Source organism: Leucopleurus acutus (genome assembly GCF_964270905.1).
Source record: "Leucopleurus acutus genome assembly, chromosome: 11".
In the NCBI taxonomy this organism is placed as follows: Eukaryota; Metazoa; Chordata; class Mammalia; order Artiodactyla; family Delphinidae; genus Leucopleurus; species Leucopleurus acutus.
In genome coordinates, this window is record NC_139152.1 from 83,548,730 (window position 1) to 83,565,988 (window position 17,259).

General features: G+C 38.8%; 1 protein-coding gene across 2 annotated transcripts in view; it reads left to right on the top strand.

The window, feature by feature from the left end:
• The window catches only part of ANO4 (anoctamin 4), a gene marked incomplete at both ends in the record, with an annotated part of 231,406 nt that overhangs the window by 213,751 nt on the left and 396 nt on the right, over positions 1-17,259 (top strand). For both annotated transcript variants that reach the window (XM_082850054.1, XM_082850055.1), the window contains one exon: positions 15,820-15,925. In XM_082850054.1, coding sequence (XP_082706180.1) covers positions 15,820-15,925 — 106 coding nt within the window. The remainder of the gene's footprint in view (positions 1-15,819; positions 15,926-17,259) is intronic.

Here is a 17,259-nt window from a genome sequence, read left to right on the forward strand (position 1 = left end):
AGGAAAAAAAGGTAAAAAACACAAACATATGGAGGCTAAACAATACATTACTAAATAACCAAGAGATCACTAAAGAAATGAGAGAGGAAATCAAAAAATACCTAGAGACAAATGACAACGAAAACACAATGATCCAAAACCTATGCGATGCAGCAAAAGCAGTTCTAAGAGGGAAGTTTATAGCAATAAAATCCTACCTATCCTACCTCAAGAAACAAGAAAAATCTCAAATAAACAATCTAGCCTTACATCTAAAGGAACTAGAGAAAGAACAAACAAGACCCAAAGTTAGTAGAAGGAAAGAAATCATAAAGATCAGAGCAGAAATAAATGATACAGAAACAAAGAAAACAATAGCAAAGATCAATAATACTAAAAGCTGGTTCTTTGAGAAGATAAACAAAATTGATAAACATTTAGCCAGACCTATCAAGAACAAGAGGGAGAGGACTCAAATCAATATAATTAGAAATGAAAAAGGAGAAGTTAAACAGGCACTGCAGAAATACAAAGCATCACATGAGACTACTCTAAGCAACTCTATGCCCCAAAAAGGACAACCTGGAAGAAATGGACAATTTCTTAGAAAGGTATAACCTTCCAAGACTGAACCAGGAAGAAATAGAAAATATGAACAGACCAATCACAAGTAATGAAATTGAAACTGTGATTAAAAATCTTCCAACAAACAAAAGCCCAGGACCAGATGGCTTCACAGCTGAATTCTATCAAACATTTAGAGAAGAGCTAACACCCATCCTTCTCAAACTCTTCCAAAACACTGGAGAGGAAGGAACATTCCCAAACTCATTCTATGAGGACACCATCACCCTGATACCAACACCAGACAAAGATATTACAAAAAAGAAAATTGCAGACCACTACCACTGATGAATATAGATACAAAAGTCCTCAACAAACTACTAGCAAACAGAATCCAACAACACATTAAAAAGATCATACACCATAATCATGTGGGATTTCTCTCAGGGATGCAAGGAGTCTTCAGTATGTGCAAGTCAATCAGTGTGATACACCATATTAACAAATTGAAGGAGAAAAAACATATGATCATCTCAATAGATGCAGAAAAAGCTTTTGACAAAATTCAACACCCATTTATGATAAAAACTCTCCAGAAAGTGGGCACAGAGGGAACCTACCTCAACATAATAAAGGCCATATACGACAAACCCACAGCAAACATCATTCTCAATGGTGAAAAACTGAAAGCATTTCCTCTAAGGTCAGGAACAAGACAAGGATGTCCACTGTCACCACTATTATTCAAGATAGTTTTGGAAGTCCTAGCCACAGCAATCACAGAAGAAAAAGAAAGAAAAGCAATGCAAATTGGAAAAGAAGTAAAACTGTCACTGTTTGCAGATGACATGATACTATACATAGAAAATCCTAAATATGCCACCAGAAAACTACTAGAGCTCATCAATGAATTTGGTAAAGTTGCAGGATGCGAAAGTAATGCACCGAAATCTCCCTGCATTCCTATACACTAACAATGAAAGATCAGAAAGAGAAATTAAGGAAAGAATCCCATTCACCACTGCAACAAAAAGAATAAAATACCTAGGAGTAAACCTACCTAAGGAGGTAAAAGACGTGTACTCAGAAAACAATAAGACACTGATGAAAGAAATTAAAGGTGACACAAACAGATGGAGAGACATACAATGTTCTTGGATTGGAAGACTCAATATTGTGAAAATGACTACACTACCCAAAGCAATCAATCTACAGATTCAATGCAATCCCTATCAAATTACCAATGGCATTTTTTACAGAACTAGAACAAAAACCTTAAAATTTGAGGAGGGGGAAGATGGTGGAAGAGTAAGACACGGAGATCACCTTCCTCCCCACAGATACACCAGAAATACATCTGCACGTGGCACAACTCCTACAGAACACCTACTGAACGCTGGCAGAAGACCTCAGACTTCCCAAAAGGCAAGAAACTCCCCCACGTACCTGGGTAGGGCAAAAGAAAAAAGAATAAACAGAGACAAAATAACAGGGACACGACCTGCACCAGTGAGAGGGAGATGTGAAGGAGGAAAGGTTTCAACACACTAGGAAGCCCCTTTGCGGGCAGAGACTGGGGGTGGTGGAGGGGGGAAGCTTCGGATCCGCGGAGGAGAGCGCAGCAACAGGGGTGCGGAGGGCAAAACAGTGAGATTCCCGCACAGAGGATCGGTGCCGACCGGCACTCACCAGCCCAAGAGGCTTGTCTGCTCACCCGCCGGGGCGGGCGGGGCTGGGAGCTGACGCTCGGCTTTGGTCGGAGCGCAGGGAGAGGACTGGGATGGCAGCGTGAACACAGTCTGCGGGGGTTTGTTGCACCACGGCTAGCCAGGAGGGAGTCTGGGGAGAAGTGTGGACCTGCCGAAGAGGCAAGAGACTTTTTCTTCCCTCTTTGTTTCCTGGTGCATGAGGAGAGGGGATTAAGAGTGCTGCTTAAAGGAGCTCCAGAGATGGGCGCGAGCCACGGCTAAAAGCACGGACCCCAGAGACGGGCATGAGACGCTAAGGCTGCTGCTGCCGCCACCAAGAAGCCTGTGTGCGAGCACAGGTTACCATCCACACCTCCCTTCCGGGGAACCTGTGCAGCCTGCCACTGCCAGGGTCCCGGGATCCAGGGACAACTTCCCCGGGACAACGCACGGCACGCCTCAGGCTGGTGCAACATCATGCCGGCCTCAGCCGACGCAGGCTCGCCCCGCATCCGCACCCCTCCCTCCCCCCGGGCTCAGTGATCCAGAGCCCCCTAAGCAGCTGCTTCTTTAACCCCATCCTGTCTGAGCAAAGAACAGACGCCCTCCGGCTACCCACATGCAGAGGTGGGGCCAAATCCAAAGCTGAGCCCCAGGAGCTGTGCAAACAAACAAGAGAAAGGGAAATCTCTCCCAGCAGCCTCAGAAGCAGCGGATTAAAGCTCCACAATCAACGTGATGTACCCTGCATCTGTGGAATACATGAATAGACAACGAATCATCCCAAATTGAGGAGGTGGACTTTCAGAGCAAGATTTATTATTTTTTCCCCCTTTTCCTCTTTTTGTGAGTGTGTATGTGTATGCTTCTGTGTCAGACTTTGTCTGTATAGCTTTGCTTTCACCATTTGTCCTAGGGTTCTATCCATCCGTTCTTTGTTTTCTTCTTAAAACATTTTTCTTAATAATTATTTTTTATTTTAATAACTTTATTTTATCTTACTTTATTTTATTTTATCCTCTTTCTTTCTACTTTTCCCCCCTTTTATTCTGAGCCGTGTGGTTGAAAGAATCTTGGTGCTGCAGCCAGGAGTCAGTGCTGTGCCTCTGAGGTGGGAGAGCCAACTTCAGGACACTGGTCCACAAGAGACCTCTCAGCTCCACATAATATCAAATGGCGAAAATCTCCCAGAGATCTCCATCTCAACACCAGCACCCAGCTTCACTCAACGACCAGCAGGCTACAGTGCTGGACACTCTGTGCCAGACAACTAGCAAGACAGGAACACAACCCCACCCATTAGCAGAGAGGCTGCCTAAAATCATAAGTCCACAGAAACCCCAAAACACACCACCAGACGAGGACCTGCCCACCAGAAAGACAAGATCCAGCCTCATCCACCAGAACACAGGCACTAGTCCCCTCCACCAGGAAGCCTACACAACCCACTGAACCAACTTTAGCCACTGGGGACAGACACCAAAAACAATGGGAACTACAAACCTGCAGCCTGCAAAAAGGAGACTCCAAACACAGTAAGATAAGCAAAATGAGAAGACAGAAAAACACACAGCAGATGAAGGAGCAAGATGAAAACTCACCAGACCTAACAAATGAAGAGGAAATAGGCAGTCTACCTGAAAAAGAATTCAGAATAATGATAGTAAAGATGATCCAAAATCTCTGAATTAGAGAAAATGCAAGAAACATTTAACAAGGACCTAGAAGAACTAAAGATGAAACAAGTAATGATAAACAACACAATAAATGAAATTAAAAATACTCTAGTTGGGGGCTTCCCTGGTGGCGCAGTGGATAAGAGTCTGCCTGCCAATGCAGCAGACACAGGTTCAATCTCTGGTCTGGGAAGATCCCACATGCTGTGGAGCAACTAAGCCCATGCGCCACAACTACTGAGCCTGCATGCCATAACTACTGAAACCCGCGCGCTTAGAGCCCACGCACTGCAACGATGAGAAGCCCCACTCGCCGCAACTAAGACCCAATGCAGCCAAAACAAAATAAATAAATTAAAAAAAAAATACTCTAGTTGGGATCAATAGCAGAATAACTGAGGCAGAAGAACGAATAAGTGACCTGGAAGATAAAATAGTGGAAATAACTACTGCAGAGCAGAATAAAGAAAAAAGAATGAAAAGAACTGAGGACAGTCTCAGAGACCTCTGGGACAACATTAAACGCACCAACATTCGAATTATAGGGGTTCCAGAAGAAGAAGAGAAAAAGAAAGGGACTGAGAAAATATTTGAAGAGATTATAGTTGAAAACTTCCCTAATATGGGAAAGGAAATAGTTAAGAAAGGGACTGAGAAAATATTTGAAGAGATTATAGTTGAAAACTTCCCTAATATGGGAAAGGAAATAGTTAATCAAATTCAGGAAGCACAGAGAGTCCCATACAGGATAAATCCAAGGAGAAACTCGCCAAGACACATATTAATAAAACTGTCAAAAATTAAATACAAATAAAACATATTAAAAGCAGCAAGGGAAAAATAACACAGAAGGGAATCTCCATAACGTTAACAACTGATCTTTCAGCAGAAACTCTGCAAGCCAGAAGGGAGTGGCAGGACATATTTAAAGTGATGAAGGAGAGAAACCTACAACCAAGATTACTCTACCCAGCAAGGATCTCATTCAGATTTATGGAGAAATTAAAACCTTTACAGACAAGCAAAAGCTGAGAGAGTTCAGCACCACCAAACCAGCTTTACAACAAATGCTAAAGGAACTTCTCTAGGCAAGAAACACAAGAGAAGGAAAAGACCGACAATAACAAATGCAAAACAATTAAGAAAACGGGAATAGGAACATACATATCTATAAATACCTTAAATGTAAATGGATTAAATGCTCCCACCAAAAGACACAGACTGGCTGAATGGATACAAAAACAAGACCCATATATATGCTGTCTACAAGAGACCCACTTCAGACCTAGAGACACATACAGACTGAAAGGGGATGGAAAAAGATATTCCATGCAAATGGAAATCAAAAGAAAGCTGGAGTAGCAATTCTCATATCACACAAAATAGACTTTAAAGTAAAGACTATTAGAAGAGACAAAGAAGGACACTACATAATGATCAAGGGAACAATCCAAGAAGAAGATATAACAATTGTAAATATTTATGCACCCAACACAGGAGCACCTCAATACATAAAGCAAATACTAACAGCCATAAAAGGGGAAATCGACAGTAACACATTCATAGTAGGGGACTTTAACACCCCACTTTCACCAATGGACAGATCATCCAAAATGAAAATAAATAAGGAAACACAAGCTTTAAATGATACATTAAACAAGATGGACTTCATTGATATTTATAGGACATTCCATCCAAACATAACAGAATACACATTTTTGTCAAGTGCTCATTGAGCATTCTCCAGGATAGATCATATCCTGGGTCACAAATCAAGCCTTGGTAAATTTAAGAAAATTGAAATTGTATCAAGTATCTTTTCTGAACACAACGCTATGAGACTAGATATCAATTACAGGAAAAGATCTGTAAAAAAAATACAAACACACAAAAAAAATACAAACACATGGAGGCTAAACAATACACTACTTAATAATGAAGTGATCACTGAAGAAATCAAAGAGGAAATAAAAAAATACCTAGAAACAAATGACAATGGAGACACGACGACCCAAAACCTATGGGATGCAGCAAAAGCAGTTCTAAGAGGGAAGTTTATAGCAATACAATCCTACCTTAAGAAACAGGAAACATCTCGAATAAACAACCTAACCTTGCACCTAAAGCAATTAGAGAAAGAAGAAGAAAAAAACCCCAAAGTTAGCAGAAGGAAAGACATCATAAAGATCAGATCAGAAATAAATGAAAAAGAAATGAAGGAAACTATAGCAAAGAGCAATAAAACTAAAAGCTGGTTCTTTGAGAAGGTAAACAAAATTGATAAACCATTAGCCAGACTCATCAAGAAAAAAAGGGAGAAGACTCAAATCAATAGAATTAGAAATGAAAAAGGAGAAGTAACAACTGACACTGCAGAAATACAAAAGACCATGAGAGATTACTACAAGCAACTCTATGCCAATAAAATGGACAACCTGGAAGAAATGGACAAATTCTTAGAAGTGCACAACCTGCCAAGACTGAATCAGGAAGAAATAGAAAATATGAACAAACCAATCACAAGCACTGAAATTGAAAATGTGATGAAAATTCTTCCAACAAACAAAATCCCAGGACCAGATGGCTTCACTGGCGAATTCTATCAAACATTTAGAGAAGAGCTAACACCTATCCTTCTCAAACTCTTCCAAAATATAGCAGAGGGAGGAACACACCCAAACTCATTCTACGAGGCCACCATCACCCTGATACCAAAACCAGACAAGGATGTCACAAAGAAAGAAAACTACAGGCCAATATCACTGATGAACATAGATGCAAAAATCCTCAACAAAATACTAGCAAACAGAATCCAACAGCACATTAAAAGGATCACACACCATGGTCAAGTGGGGTTTCTTCTAGGAATGCAAGGATTCTTCAATATACGCAAATCAATCAACGTTGATACACTATATTAACAAATTGAAGGAGAAAAACCATATGATCATCTCAGTAGATGCAGAGAAAGCTTTTGACAAAATTCAACACCCATTTATGAAAAAAAACCCTGCAGAAAGTAGGCATAGAGGGAACTTTCCTCAACATAATAAAGGCCATATATGACAAACCCACAGCCAACATCCTCCTCAATGGTGAAAAACTGAAAGCATTTCCACTAAGATAAGGAACAAGACAAGGTTGCCCACTCTCACCTCTCTTATTCAACATAGTTTTGGAAGTTTAACCACAGCAATCAGAGAAGAAAAGGAAATAAAAGGAATCCAAATTGGAAAAGAAGAAGTAAAGCTGTCACTGTTTGCAGATGACATGACACTATACACAGAGAATCCTAAAGATGCTACCAGAAAACTCCGAGAGCTAATCAATGAATTTGGTAAAGTAGCAGGATACAAAATTAAGGCACAGAATTCTCTTGCATTCCTATACACTAATGATGAAAAATCTGAAACAGAAATTAAGGAAACACTCCCATTTACCAGTGCAACAAATGTTGAAAGCCCAGAGATAAACCCATGGACATATGGTCACCTTATCTTTGATAAAGGAGGCAGGAATGTACAGTGGAGAAAGGACGGCCTCTTCAATAATTGGTGCTGGGAAAACTGGACAGTTACATGTAAAAGTATGAGATTAGATCACTCCCTAACACCATATATAAAAATAAGCTCAAAATGGATTAAAGACCTAAATGTAAGGCCTTCAGAAACTATCAAACTCTTAGAGGAAAACATAGGCAGAACACTCTATGACATAAATCACAGCAAGATCCTTTTTGACCCACCTCCTAGAGAAATGGAAATAAAAACAAAAGTAAACAAATGGGACCTAATGAAACTTCAAAGCTATTGCACAGCAAAGGAAACCATAAACAAGACAAAAAGACAACCCTCAGAATGGGAGAAAATATTTGCAAATGAAGCAACTGACAAAGGATTAATCTCCAAATTTTATAAGCAGCTCATGCAGCTCAATAACAAAAAAACAAACAACCCAATCCAAAAATGGGCAGAAGATCTAAATAGACATTTCTCCAAGGAAGATATACAGATTGCCAACAAACACATGAAAGAATGCTCAACATCATTAATCATTAGAGAAATGCAAATGAAAACTACAATGAGATATCATCTCACACCAGTCAGAATGGCCATCATCAAAAAATCTAGAAACAATAAATGCTGGAGAGGGTGTGGAGAAAAGGGAACACTCTTGCACTGCTGGTGGGAATGTGAATTGGTACAGCCCCTGTGGAGAACAGTATGGAGGTTCCTCATAAAACTACAAATAGAACTACCATATGACCCAGCAATCCCACTACTGGGCATATACCCTGAGAAAACCATGATTTAAAAAGAGTCATGTACCAAAATGTTCATTGCAGCTCTATTTACAATAGCCCGGAGATGGAAACAACCTAAGTGTCCATCACTGGATGAATGGATAAAGAAGATGTGGCACATATATACAATGGAATATTACTCAGCCATAAAAAGAAACGAAATTGAGTTATTTGTAGTGAGGTGGATGGACCTAGAGTCTGTCATACAGAGTGAAGTAAGCCAGAAAGAGAGACAAATACCGTATGCTAACATATATATATGGAATATAAGAAAAAAAAATGTCATGAAGAACCTAGGGGTAAGACGGGAATAAAGACACAGACATACTAGAGAATGGACTTGAGGATATGGGGAGGGGGAAGGGTAAGCTGTGACAAAGTGAGAGAATGGCATGGACATATATACACTACCAAATATAAAACAGATAGCTAGTGGGAAGCAGCCGCATAGCACAGGGACATCAGCTTGGTGCTTTGTGACCACCTGGATGGGTGGGACAGCGAGTGTGGGAGGGAGGGAGATGCAAGAGGGAGGAGATATGGGAACATATGTATATGTATAACTGATTCACTTTTTTATAAGGCAGAAACTAACACACCATTGTAAAGCAATTATACTCCAATAAAGATGGAAAAAAAAAATCTTAAAATTTGTATGGAAGCAAAAAAGACCCCAAATAGCCAAAGCAATTGAGAAAGAAAAACAGAGCTGGAAGAACCAGGCTCCCTGACTTCAGACTATATTACAAAGCTACAGTAATCAAAACAGTATGGTACTGGCACAAAAACGGAAATAGATGGAACAGGATAGAAAGCCCAGAAATAAACCCATACACCTATGGTCAATTAATCTACAACAAAGGAGGCAAGAATATACAATAGAGGAAAGACAGTCTCTTCAATAAGTGTTTCTGTGAAAATTGGACAGCTACATGTAAAAGAATGAAATTAGAACACTCCCTAACACCATACACAAAAATAAACTCAAAATGGCTTAAAGACCTAAATGTAAGACCAGATAGGATGAAACTCCTAGAGGAAAACACAGGCAGGACACTCTTTGACATAAATCGCCACAATATCTTTTTGGATCTGTCTCCTAGAGTAATGGAAATAAAAACAAAAATAAATTGTACCTAATTAAACTTAAAAGCTTTTGCACAGCAATGGAAACCATCAACAAAATGAAAAGACAACCTACAAATGGGAGAAAATATTTTCAAATGATGCTACTGACAAGGGATTAATTTCCAAACTATACAAACAGCTCATAGAGCTCTATATCAAAAAAACAACCCAATCAAAAAATGAACAGAAGATATAGACATTTCTCCAAAGAAGAGATACAGATGGCCAAAAGGCACATGAAAAACTGCTTGAAATCACTAATTATTAGAGAATTCAAATCAAAACTATAATGAGGTATTGCCTCACACCCATCTGAATGGTCATCATCAAAAAGTCTAAATAAATGCTGGAGAGGGTGTGGAGAAACGGGAACTCTCCTACACTGTTGGTGGGAATGTAAATTGGTACAGTGACTATTGAGAACAGTATGGAGGTTGCTTAAAAAACTAAAAGTAGAGCTACCATAGATCCTGCAATCACAATCCTGGGCATATATCTGGAGAAAGCCATAATTTGGAAAGATACACACACCCCAATGTTCATTGCAGCAGTATTTACAATAGCCAAGGCATGGAAGCAACCTAAATGTCCATCAACAGAGGAATGGATACAGAAGATGTGGTACATATATACAATGGAATATTACTCAGCCATTAAAAATAATGAAATAATGCCATTTGCAGCAACATGGGTGGACCTACAGCTTATCATACTAAGTGAAGTAAGCCAGATAGAGAAAGATAAATATCATATGATACCATTTAAATTTGGAATCTTAAAAAAAAAAGATACAAATGATCTTATTTCCAAAACAGAGACTCACAGACATAGAAAACAAACTTATGGTTACCAAAGGGGGAAAGGGGGGTGGGTGAGGGATAAATTAGGAGATTGGCATTAACATATACTCACTACTATATATAAAATAGATAACCAATAAGGACCTACTGTATGGCACAGGGAACTATACTCAATATTTCGTAATAACCTATAAGGATTATTACAAAATCTGAGGAAGAGTATACACATATATATTCTGAACTGCTGTGCTGTAAACCTGAAACTAACACGATATTGTAAATTGACTGTACTTCAATTTTTAAAAAGTTGCTAAGGAAGTAGATCTTAAAAGTTCTCATCACAAGAAAACACATTTTTTTTAATAATAAATAAAAGCAGAATCTAGAGTACTATGTGGAGCACTGCAACCAACTTTTACCCAAAGGGCATTTGCTGAACTGGGTAGACTTAACAGTTTGTTTTTTAAAGCTTTACATGGTTAGGGAATTTGAAAGGAAATAGAGAAATGACCAGCTTGTGAGTATAAATCGAAATATACACTACATAAAACCACAATATATTCATACTAGCGTGTGTTGTACAGCAATGGCCACATGCAACAGCACAGATAAATCTTAGGAGCACAATGCTAAAAAAAAAAAAGAAAAAAAAGCAAGTCTCAGAAGGCTGCGTACCGTATAGCATCCTTTCTAGAGAGTTCAAGACAAACAAAACTGAACAATATCATATTCAGACAGATGAATATACATAACAAAAATATGTTAATGATAAAAATGAAGTTCAGGATAAGGGAAGCAAAGAGATGGGATGAAGGAGGAGCCCAGAGGCGTATATAAGTTCCCGGTAATATTTTAATTCTCGGGTTGCATGGAGGATTTATGATCGTTCATTATGTTATTAAACTATTAAATACATATACATAAAAATTGCAGAAAAGAAGAACATGAATGGACCAATAAGATTAGTTATAAAAACTAAGAATTGTGATTAGTCCAATTTTGTGCAACAGAGGGCCAAAATAATGTTATAAAGAAATGCCAAGGATGAAGAACAGTCAAGATATTTTTGAAGAATAACAAGGTGGATATTTACCTTACATTAGATATAGTATAAAATCATAATAATTATATCAGTGTGGTGTTTAACATAAGAATAGAAAATGGAACAGAAATGAGAACTCAAAAATAAATTGTGCAATAAAAATGTACTCACAAAATAAAACATACAGTATGATTCCCTTTATATAGAATTCAAAGCAGATAAAACCAAGCACTGTTTTATTTAGGAACACTTGCATAAGTAGCATAGTTATAAAGAGAAGCAGAAAATTACAATAGTCATCACCTCTCGGGGTGTCTGGCTTTGCCAGTGAGGCATTTCTAAGCCACTGACCGTGTTCTGTGGCTTAACTTGGATGAGGTTCACTTATCATTCTTTGAAATGTACATATGTTTTTATTTTCACAGTTTAAAAAAATGGGAATGAATTAACTGGTGCTAGAATATACCTGGTGCTAGAAAAATAATGTTTGCAAGCCAATCATCCATTTCCTGAGACATAAAAGCAGCTATAGAGAATTCACTAACTTACGCCAAAAGGGAACACCCCGCCTTTCCCACATGTAAAATTGAAGCCAAGAAATTTAAAGTTTTTCTTTCTGAAAACAGTTCTGACTCACTTGGAAAAATCCTCCCAACATTAACACCACTGGGCTACATTGTATCTTGGAAGGTACTAGGCTAAAAGATCAGAAGAGTGAAACTGATTGATTATCTTAAGGCTTGGTGTCTTGGCTGTTTCTACAGAAGGGCAGGGAAGTGTTTTCTTTGTACAAGTGCCAGAGAACATGCTGCCGATCATTTTGCAAAAGAATTAGACTGCATCAAAAACAGAAACACGGGGTACAAATGACATCTGAGCACCGCCCTCACCAAAACCACTGCTGAGTGGAAAAGGCCAAGAGACCAGGGGTAGACTGCAGTGTGAACTGAGAGCTCCACTTACAGCAGTCATCTGCAAGCTCATAGAAGAAAAGAGTGAGTCCAAAATTTTAGGGCAGGGTGGGACACACCCTAAGTTTGTTGATAGGGAAAACTGATGTCCAGCGACACTTCATGAATTACCCAAGATCATTATTAGTCAGGCAAACCCCAAACATGGTTCCAGTATACTTTCCAGCACATAATTCTGGAGACAGCTGCTAGCAGCAAAGCAAATGACAAACTCATTGGCACCACTGAGTTTTAATTCCCTTAGGGTAGCAATAAGAAATTTTCTAGAGAGAAACTTGACTTTATGGTACAATGGCTTAAGAGAGTAGGAAGCCAGAAACCTGCTGCTTCTGAAAACAAACTTCCTAAGAATTTCACAACTTCTGATTCTCGTTCTCAGAACCTAAGTGCCAATGTAGATGCGTTGTGTTCCTCTGAGTACAGGTTAGCAGAACTCTGTGACAGATCACAAATGGATGTGTATGACACACAGGCTGAACAAATAGATGCATATTCTCAACAACTTGATCCCTACATAGAAATTATCTAAAATGTTGCCAACTTACCATAGCCATGAGTATGTGTTTCCTAAATATTAAAAAGCACATGTGAAGAATATTTTTAAAATACTAAAAAACCATAAATTAACATTTAAAACCACCACTCAAAACCCTTTACCTTTTGCATATCGTATGTGTACAGTTTTACAAATGGTCATTGTGTTTGATAATCTACTCTCATTGAGTGATAAAAGTATTTCAACTTTCTAGTTTTCATACTTAAATTTAATGGCTGTTTATATTTGATGTATACTAGTTTATTCAGCTATGCTGAATAAAGGAATTCATTTATTTGTTATGAGTTTACAGCATGAATTTTAAGAATGACACATCTGAATCGTATTTTTTGGAAATGGTCAAGGAAAATGGTCTGCAAGATCAAGGAAAAACTATGATTTTCCACCCAGTGAATTTAGAAGGTATCTGAGGAGGAAGAGATTTGTCAAAATTCTTCAAATTAAAAGCCAGACAAGATCTGAGAAGCTAGGAGATGGAGCAGGCAAAACAAAGGGCAAAAGTCAAGAGCAGAGAAGAGCATAAATAGGAAAGGGACCAGTGGGTCCTGAAAAGAACTTCACTTTTCTAATGAACACTATTGTGTAGAAAGTTGAAGGAGTCAATGATGGTGACTCTTTTTTTTTAATTAATTAATTTATTTGTTTTTGTTTTTGGCTGTGTTGGGTCTTCGTTGCTGCATGTGGGCTTTCTCTAGCTGGGGCGAGCAGGGGCTACTCTTCGTTGTGGTGCGGGGGCTTCTCATTGCGGTGGCTTCTCTTGTTGCGGAGCACGGGCTCTAGGTGCATGGGCTTCAGTAGTTGTGGCTCACCGGCTCTAGAGCACAGGGTCAGTAGTTGTGGCACATGGGCTTAGTTGCTCCGCGGCACGTGGGATCTTCCCGGACCAGGGCTTGAACCCATGTCCCCTGCATTGGCAGGCAGATTCTTAACCACTCTGCCACCAGGGAAGCCCCAATGATAGTGACTCTTGAAGCAATCAGGTTCCCTCCTTTTATGTATACTTTTGTCTGATAATTAACTATGTGTATAATAAAAAGCATACTGCTCCTTTTCCGTCTAGAATATTTACTTGGACTATATTTGAAATATAGGTAGCTAAAGACAAATAAAGGAATTACATGTTATCTTAACTGGAAAACACAATTCCTGGTTCTTGACTACCTGTGCTCTGCAAAAAGTAAAAGAAGGTTAGAATAGTCTGTGCAAACTTTTAGTCCTGAATAAAATTATTCTTCCTAAAATTTCAGGCGTTGCTTATTGGACCTATGACAGGAGCAGATTATGTAACAATATGTTAGAATGAGTGTTTTCAGTGATTATCTAATCCTTATCATCATAGGGAGAACCAACAGTTTGAAGGCACTAACATTCACTTTTTTTTTTAAGTATGGTTGATTTCCAACTTTGTATTAGTTTCAGGTGTACAACATAGTGATTTGATATCTTCATAGATTATACTCCAATTAGTTATTGTAAAATATTGGTAATAATCCCTGTGCAGTATGTTACATCTTTGTATATTATTTATTTTATACCTAGTAGTTTGTACCTCTTAATCCCCTCCCCTATCTTGGCCCTCCCCCCAGTCCTCTCGCCACAGGTAACCACTAGTTTGTTCTCTGTATCTATGAGTCTATTTTGTTACATTCATTTATTTGTTTTACTTTTTAGATTCCACATGTAAGCGGAAACATACAGTATTTGCCTTTGTCTGACTTACTTCACTAAGCGTATGTGTTTTCATCGAAGAAAATGAAAACACTAATTAGAAAAGATATATGCATCCCAATGTTCATAGCAGCATTATTTACAATAGCCAAAGTATAGAAGCAATCTGAGTATCCATCAATGGATGGATAAAGGAAATGTGATATATAGATATATGTGTATATACACACACGCAATGGAATATTACTCAGCCATAAAAAAGAATTAAATTTTGCCATTTGCAACAACATGGATGGACCTGAAGGGTATTATGCTTAGTGAAGTAAGTCAGACAAAGAAAAACAGATTCATTCTTAATTTCAACACCAAGTACTCATCATAAATATCATGTTACTGGCAAAATAATCATGATACATTACTATTATATTCCATAGACACTAATAATAATTAAGATGATGATATTGATGATAATGGTCTCAGCTCATATTTTTGTAGTCCTTGATATTTTCAAGGATGCCCTGCATAGAAATTATCCTGTATCCTCATATGCAAATTAGTGCCGGCCTTAAGGTTAGGTGCCTGGACAATCATAGTTTTTATTCGGACAAGGGAAATTTAGTGTGTCTACACAGAACTGTTGTAATAACCAATATTTCCATATCTTCTCACATTTCTGGAGCGAATGAAAAGAACATTCAAAACACATGAACACTGTATGACGTTGAGAGTCACTTCTCAGTCTTCCCACCTGAGAATAGTAATGATACGGTAAGGATAAAATGGAGCCTCATGGATCTAAGTTCCTAGGCTAGTGCTTGGCAGCTAGTAGATAACAGACATCTGTGGAAGTTGATGCTTACTCAGAAGTTACAGTTGGAGCGTATTTTAGGAAGGACTCCAGTGGCAAGTGGCAGAAATCCAGTATAAACTGACTTAAAAAGAAATTCATTGGTTCAGGTAACCAGCAGGTTGGAGGGGTGATATTACGTTAGTAATGACTAGATCCCAAGCCTCCAGCAGTGTCAGCAAGAGACCACCTTTCTGCTGGCTCTGCTTTTTGTTCAAGCAGGCTCACTTCACACAGTTTGTGATGCCCACCAGAAGTTCCAGGTTTTTACCTTCTGTGGGCTTCGTGATAATTCACTAAGTAATCATTCTAGCAGAAGATCTGGTGATGAGTCTCACTGATCAGGTCTGGCTCATCTTCTGAGCTGGGGTCAGCGAGGGGGAGAACTCTGCCCAGCCCACACGGATAATTCTTCAGAGAAGAAGAGAGATTCTTTTACCAGAAGAGATGCTGGACAAGCAAAACAACAGATGTCTAGTGTACAGAAACTTTGTATACTTTTCTCCCGTGAATGAGGACTACATAGTGGGGATGGAAGAGATTTGGGAGTCAGGAAAATCATAATTTGGAATGTAACACTCTCCTGTGTGTTTATAGATACCGAGACTACCGTGACCCTCCTCATTCACTGGTGCCCTACGGCTACACACTGCAGTTCTGGCACGTCTTAGCAGCCCGACTGGCTTTTATCATTGTGTTCGAGGTAAGTTTTCTCAACCAACTCCTTTATTTCCTTTGACATAATGAAGTAACTAGAAGTAATGAATGAATGTAAGTTATGAGAACTTTCACTATGATTATTTACGTCCAGAAGCAGGATAAGTAATACTATGTAATCTCTTTCTCTTCTTTTTCTTCTCCTTAAAGTACTTGAATTTTCTAAGAAATATTTGAAAGTCCAGGGTTGACTGTTAAAGTCAGAAATCATTGGTCCTAAATTTATTTTTTTAGTTTTTTTTTTAAAATTTATTTATTTATTTTACTTTTATGGCTGCGTCTGGTCTTAGTTGTGGCACGCAGGATCTTTGTTGAGGCATGCGGGATCTTTTGTTGCAGCGTGCGGGCTCTTCGTTGCTGTGCACGGGCTTCTCTCTAGTTCTGGCACACGGGCTCCAGAGCACATGAGCTCTGTAGTTTGTGGCACGCGGGCTCTCTAGTTGAGGTGTGCGAGCTCAGTAGTTGTGGCATACAGGATTAGTTGCCCCACGGCATGTGGGGTCTTAGTTCCCCAGCCAGGGATCGAACCCGCGTTCCCTGCATTGGAAGGTGGATTCTTTACCACTGGACCACCAGGGAAGTCCCATTGGTCCTACGTTTAATATTCTAGGGCTGCTGTTCTTAAAATTCAGGAAAATTGCAGTTTTTCCATCCCCACTCCCAGAGATTCTGATACATTATGTCTGCAATTTGTTTTTCACAGCCCTCCAAAATGCTTCTGATGTTTAAGGACAATGTTTGGAAAACACTGAACTGAGTGTTACAAGTGGAAGCCTCTGGTTATGCATCATCATGACATTACTTATAAAGTATAATCTGCCTAGTAATTGCCTGTATTATGTGTCAATAAAAATACACCATCTATTTTCTTTTAGTCTTTAAGAAAAGTGCTACTAAAAATAGTTTGCATTCCCATAACTATACCCATAAATGGAACTTTCATCTCTCTTGTTACATACTTATATTAAAGCCAGATTAATACAAGTAAAGGCTGCCTCTTGGCTCAGACTAGAAGTTTCTTATTCAGGCATACCTCGGAGATATTGTGGTTTTGGTTCCAGACCACTGCAATAAAGTACTTCACAATCTGTGAAGCATTTCAAAATATTTTCTTAAAATTTTCATAATAACACCCATTTTGTGGATGAGGAAACTGAGGCTCAGAGTGACTTATCCTCAGGTAAACAGATAGCTCTTAAGTGGTAAAAGTAGAGCTGGAATTCAAACCTGGGCTTTCTGATTCTGCAGTATATTCTTCTCGCTCTCCTTTGCATTTTCTGGCCTTTGCTTCTCCGCCTTCTTTCCTGAGTCCTCTTCTCA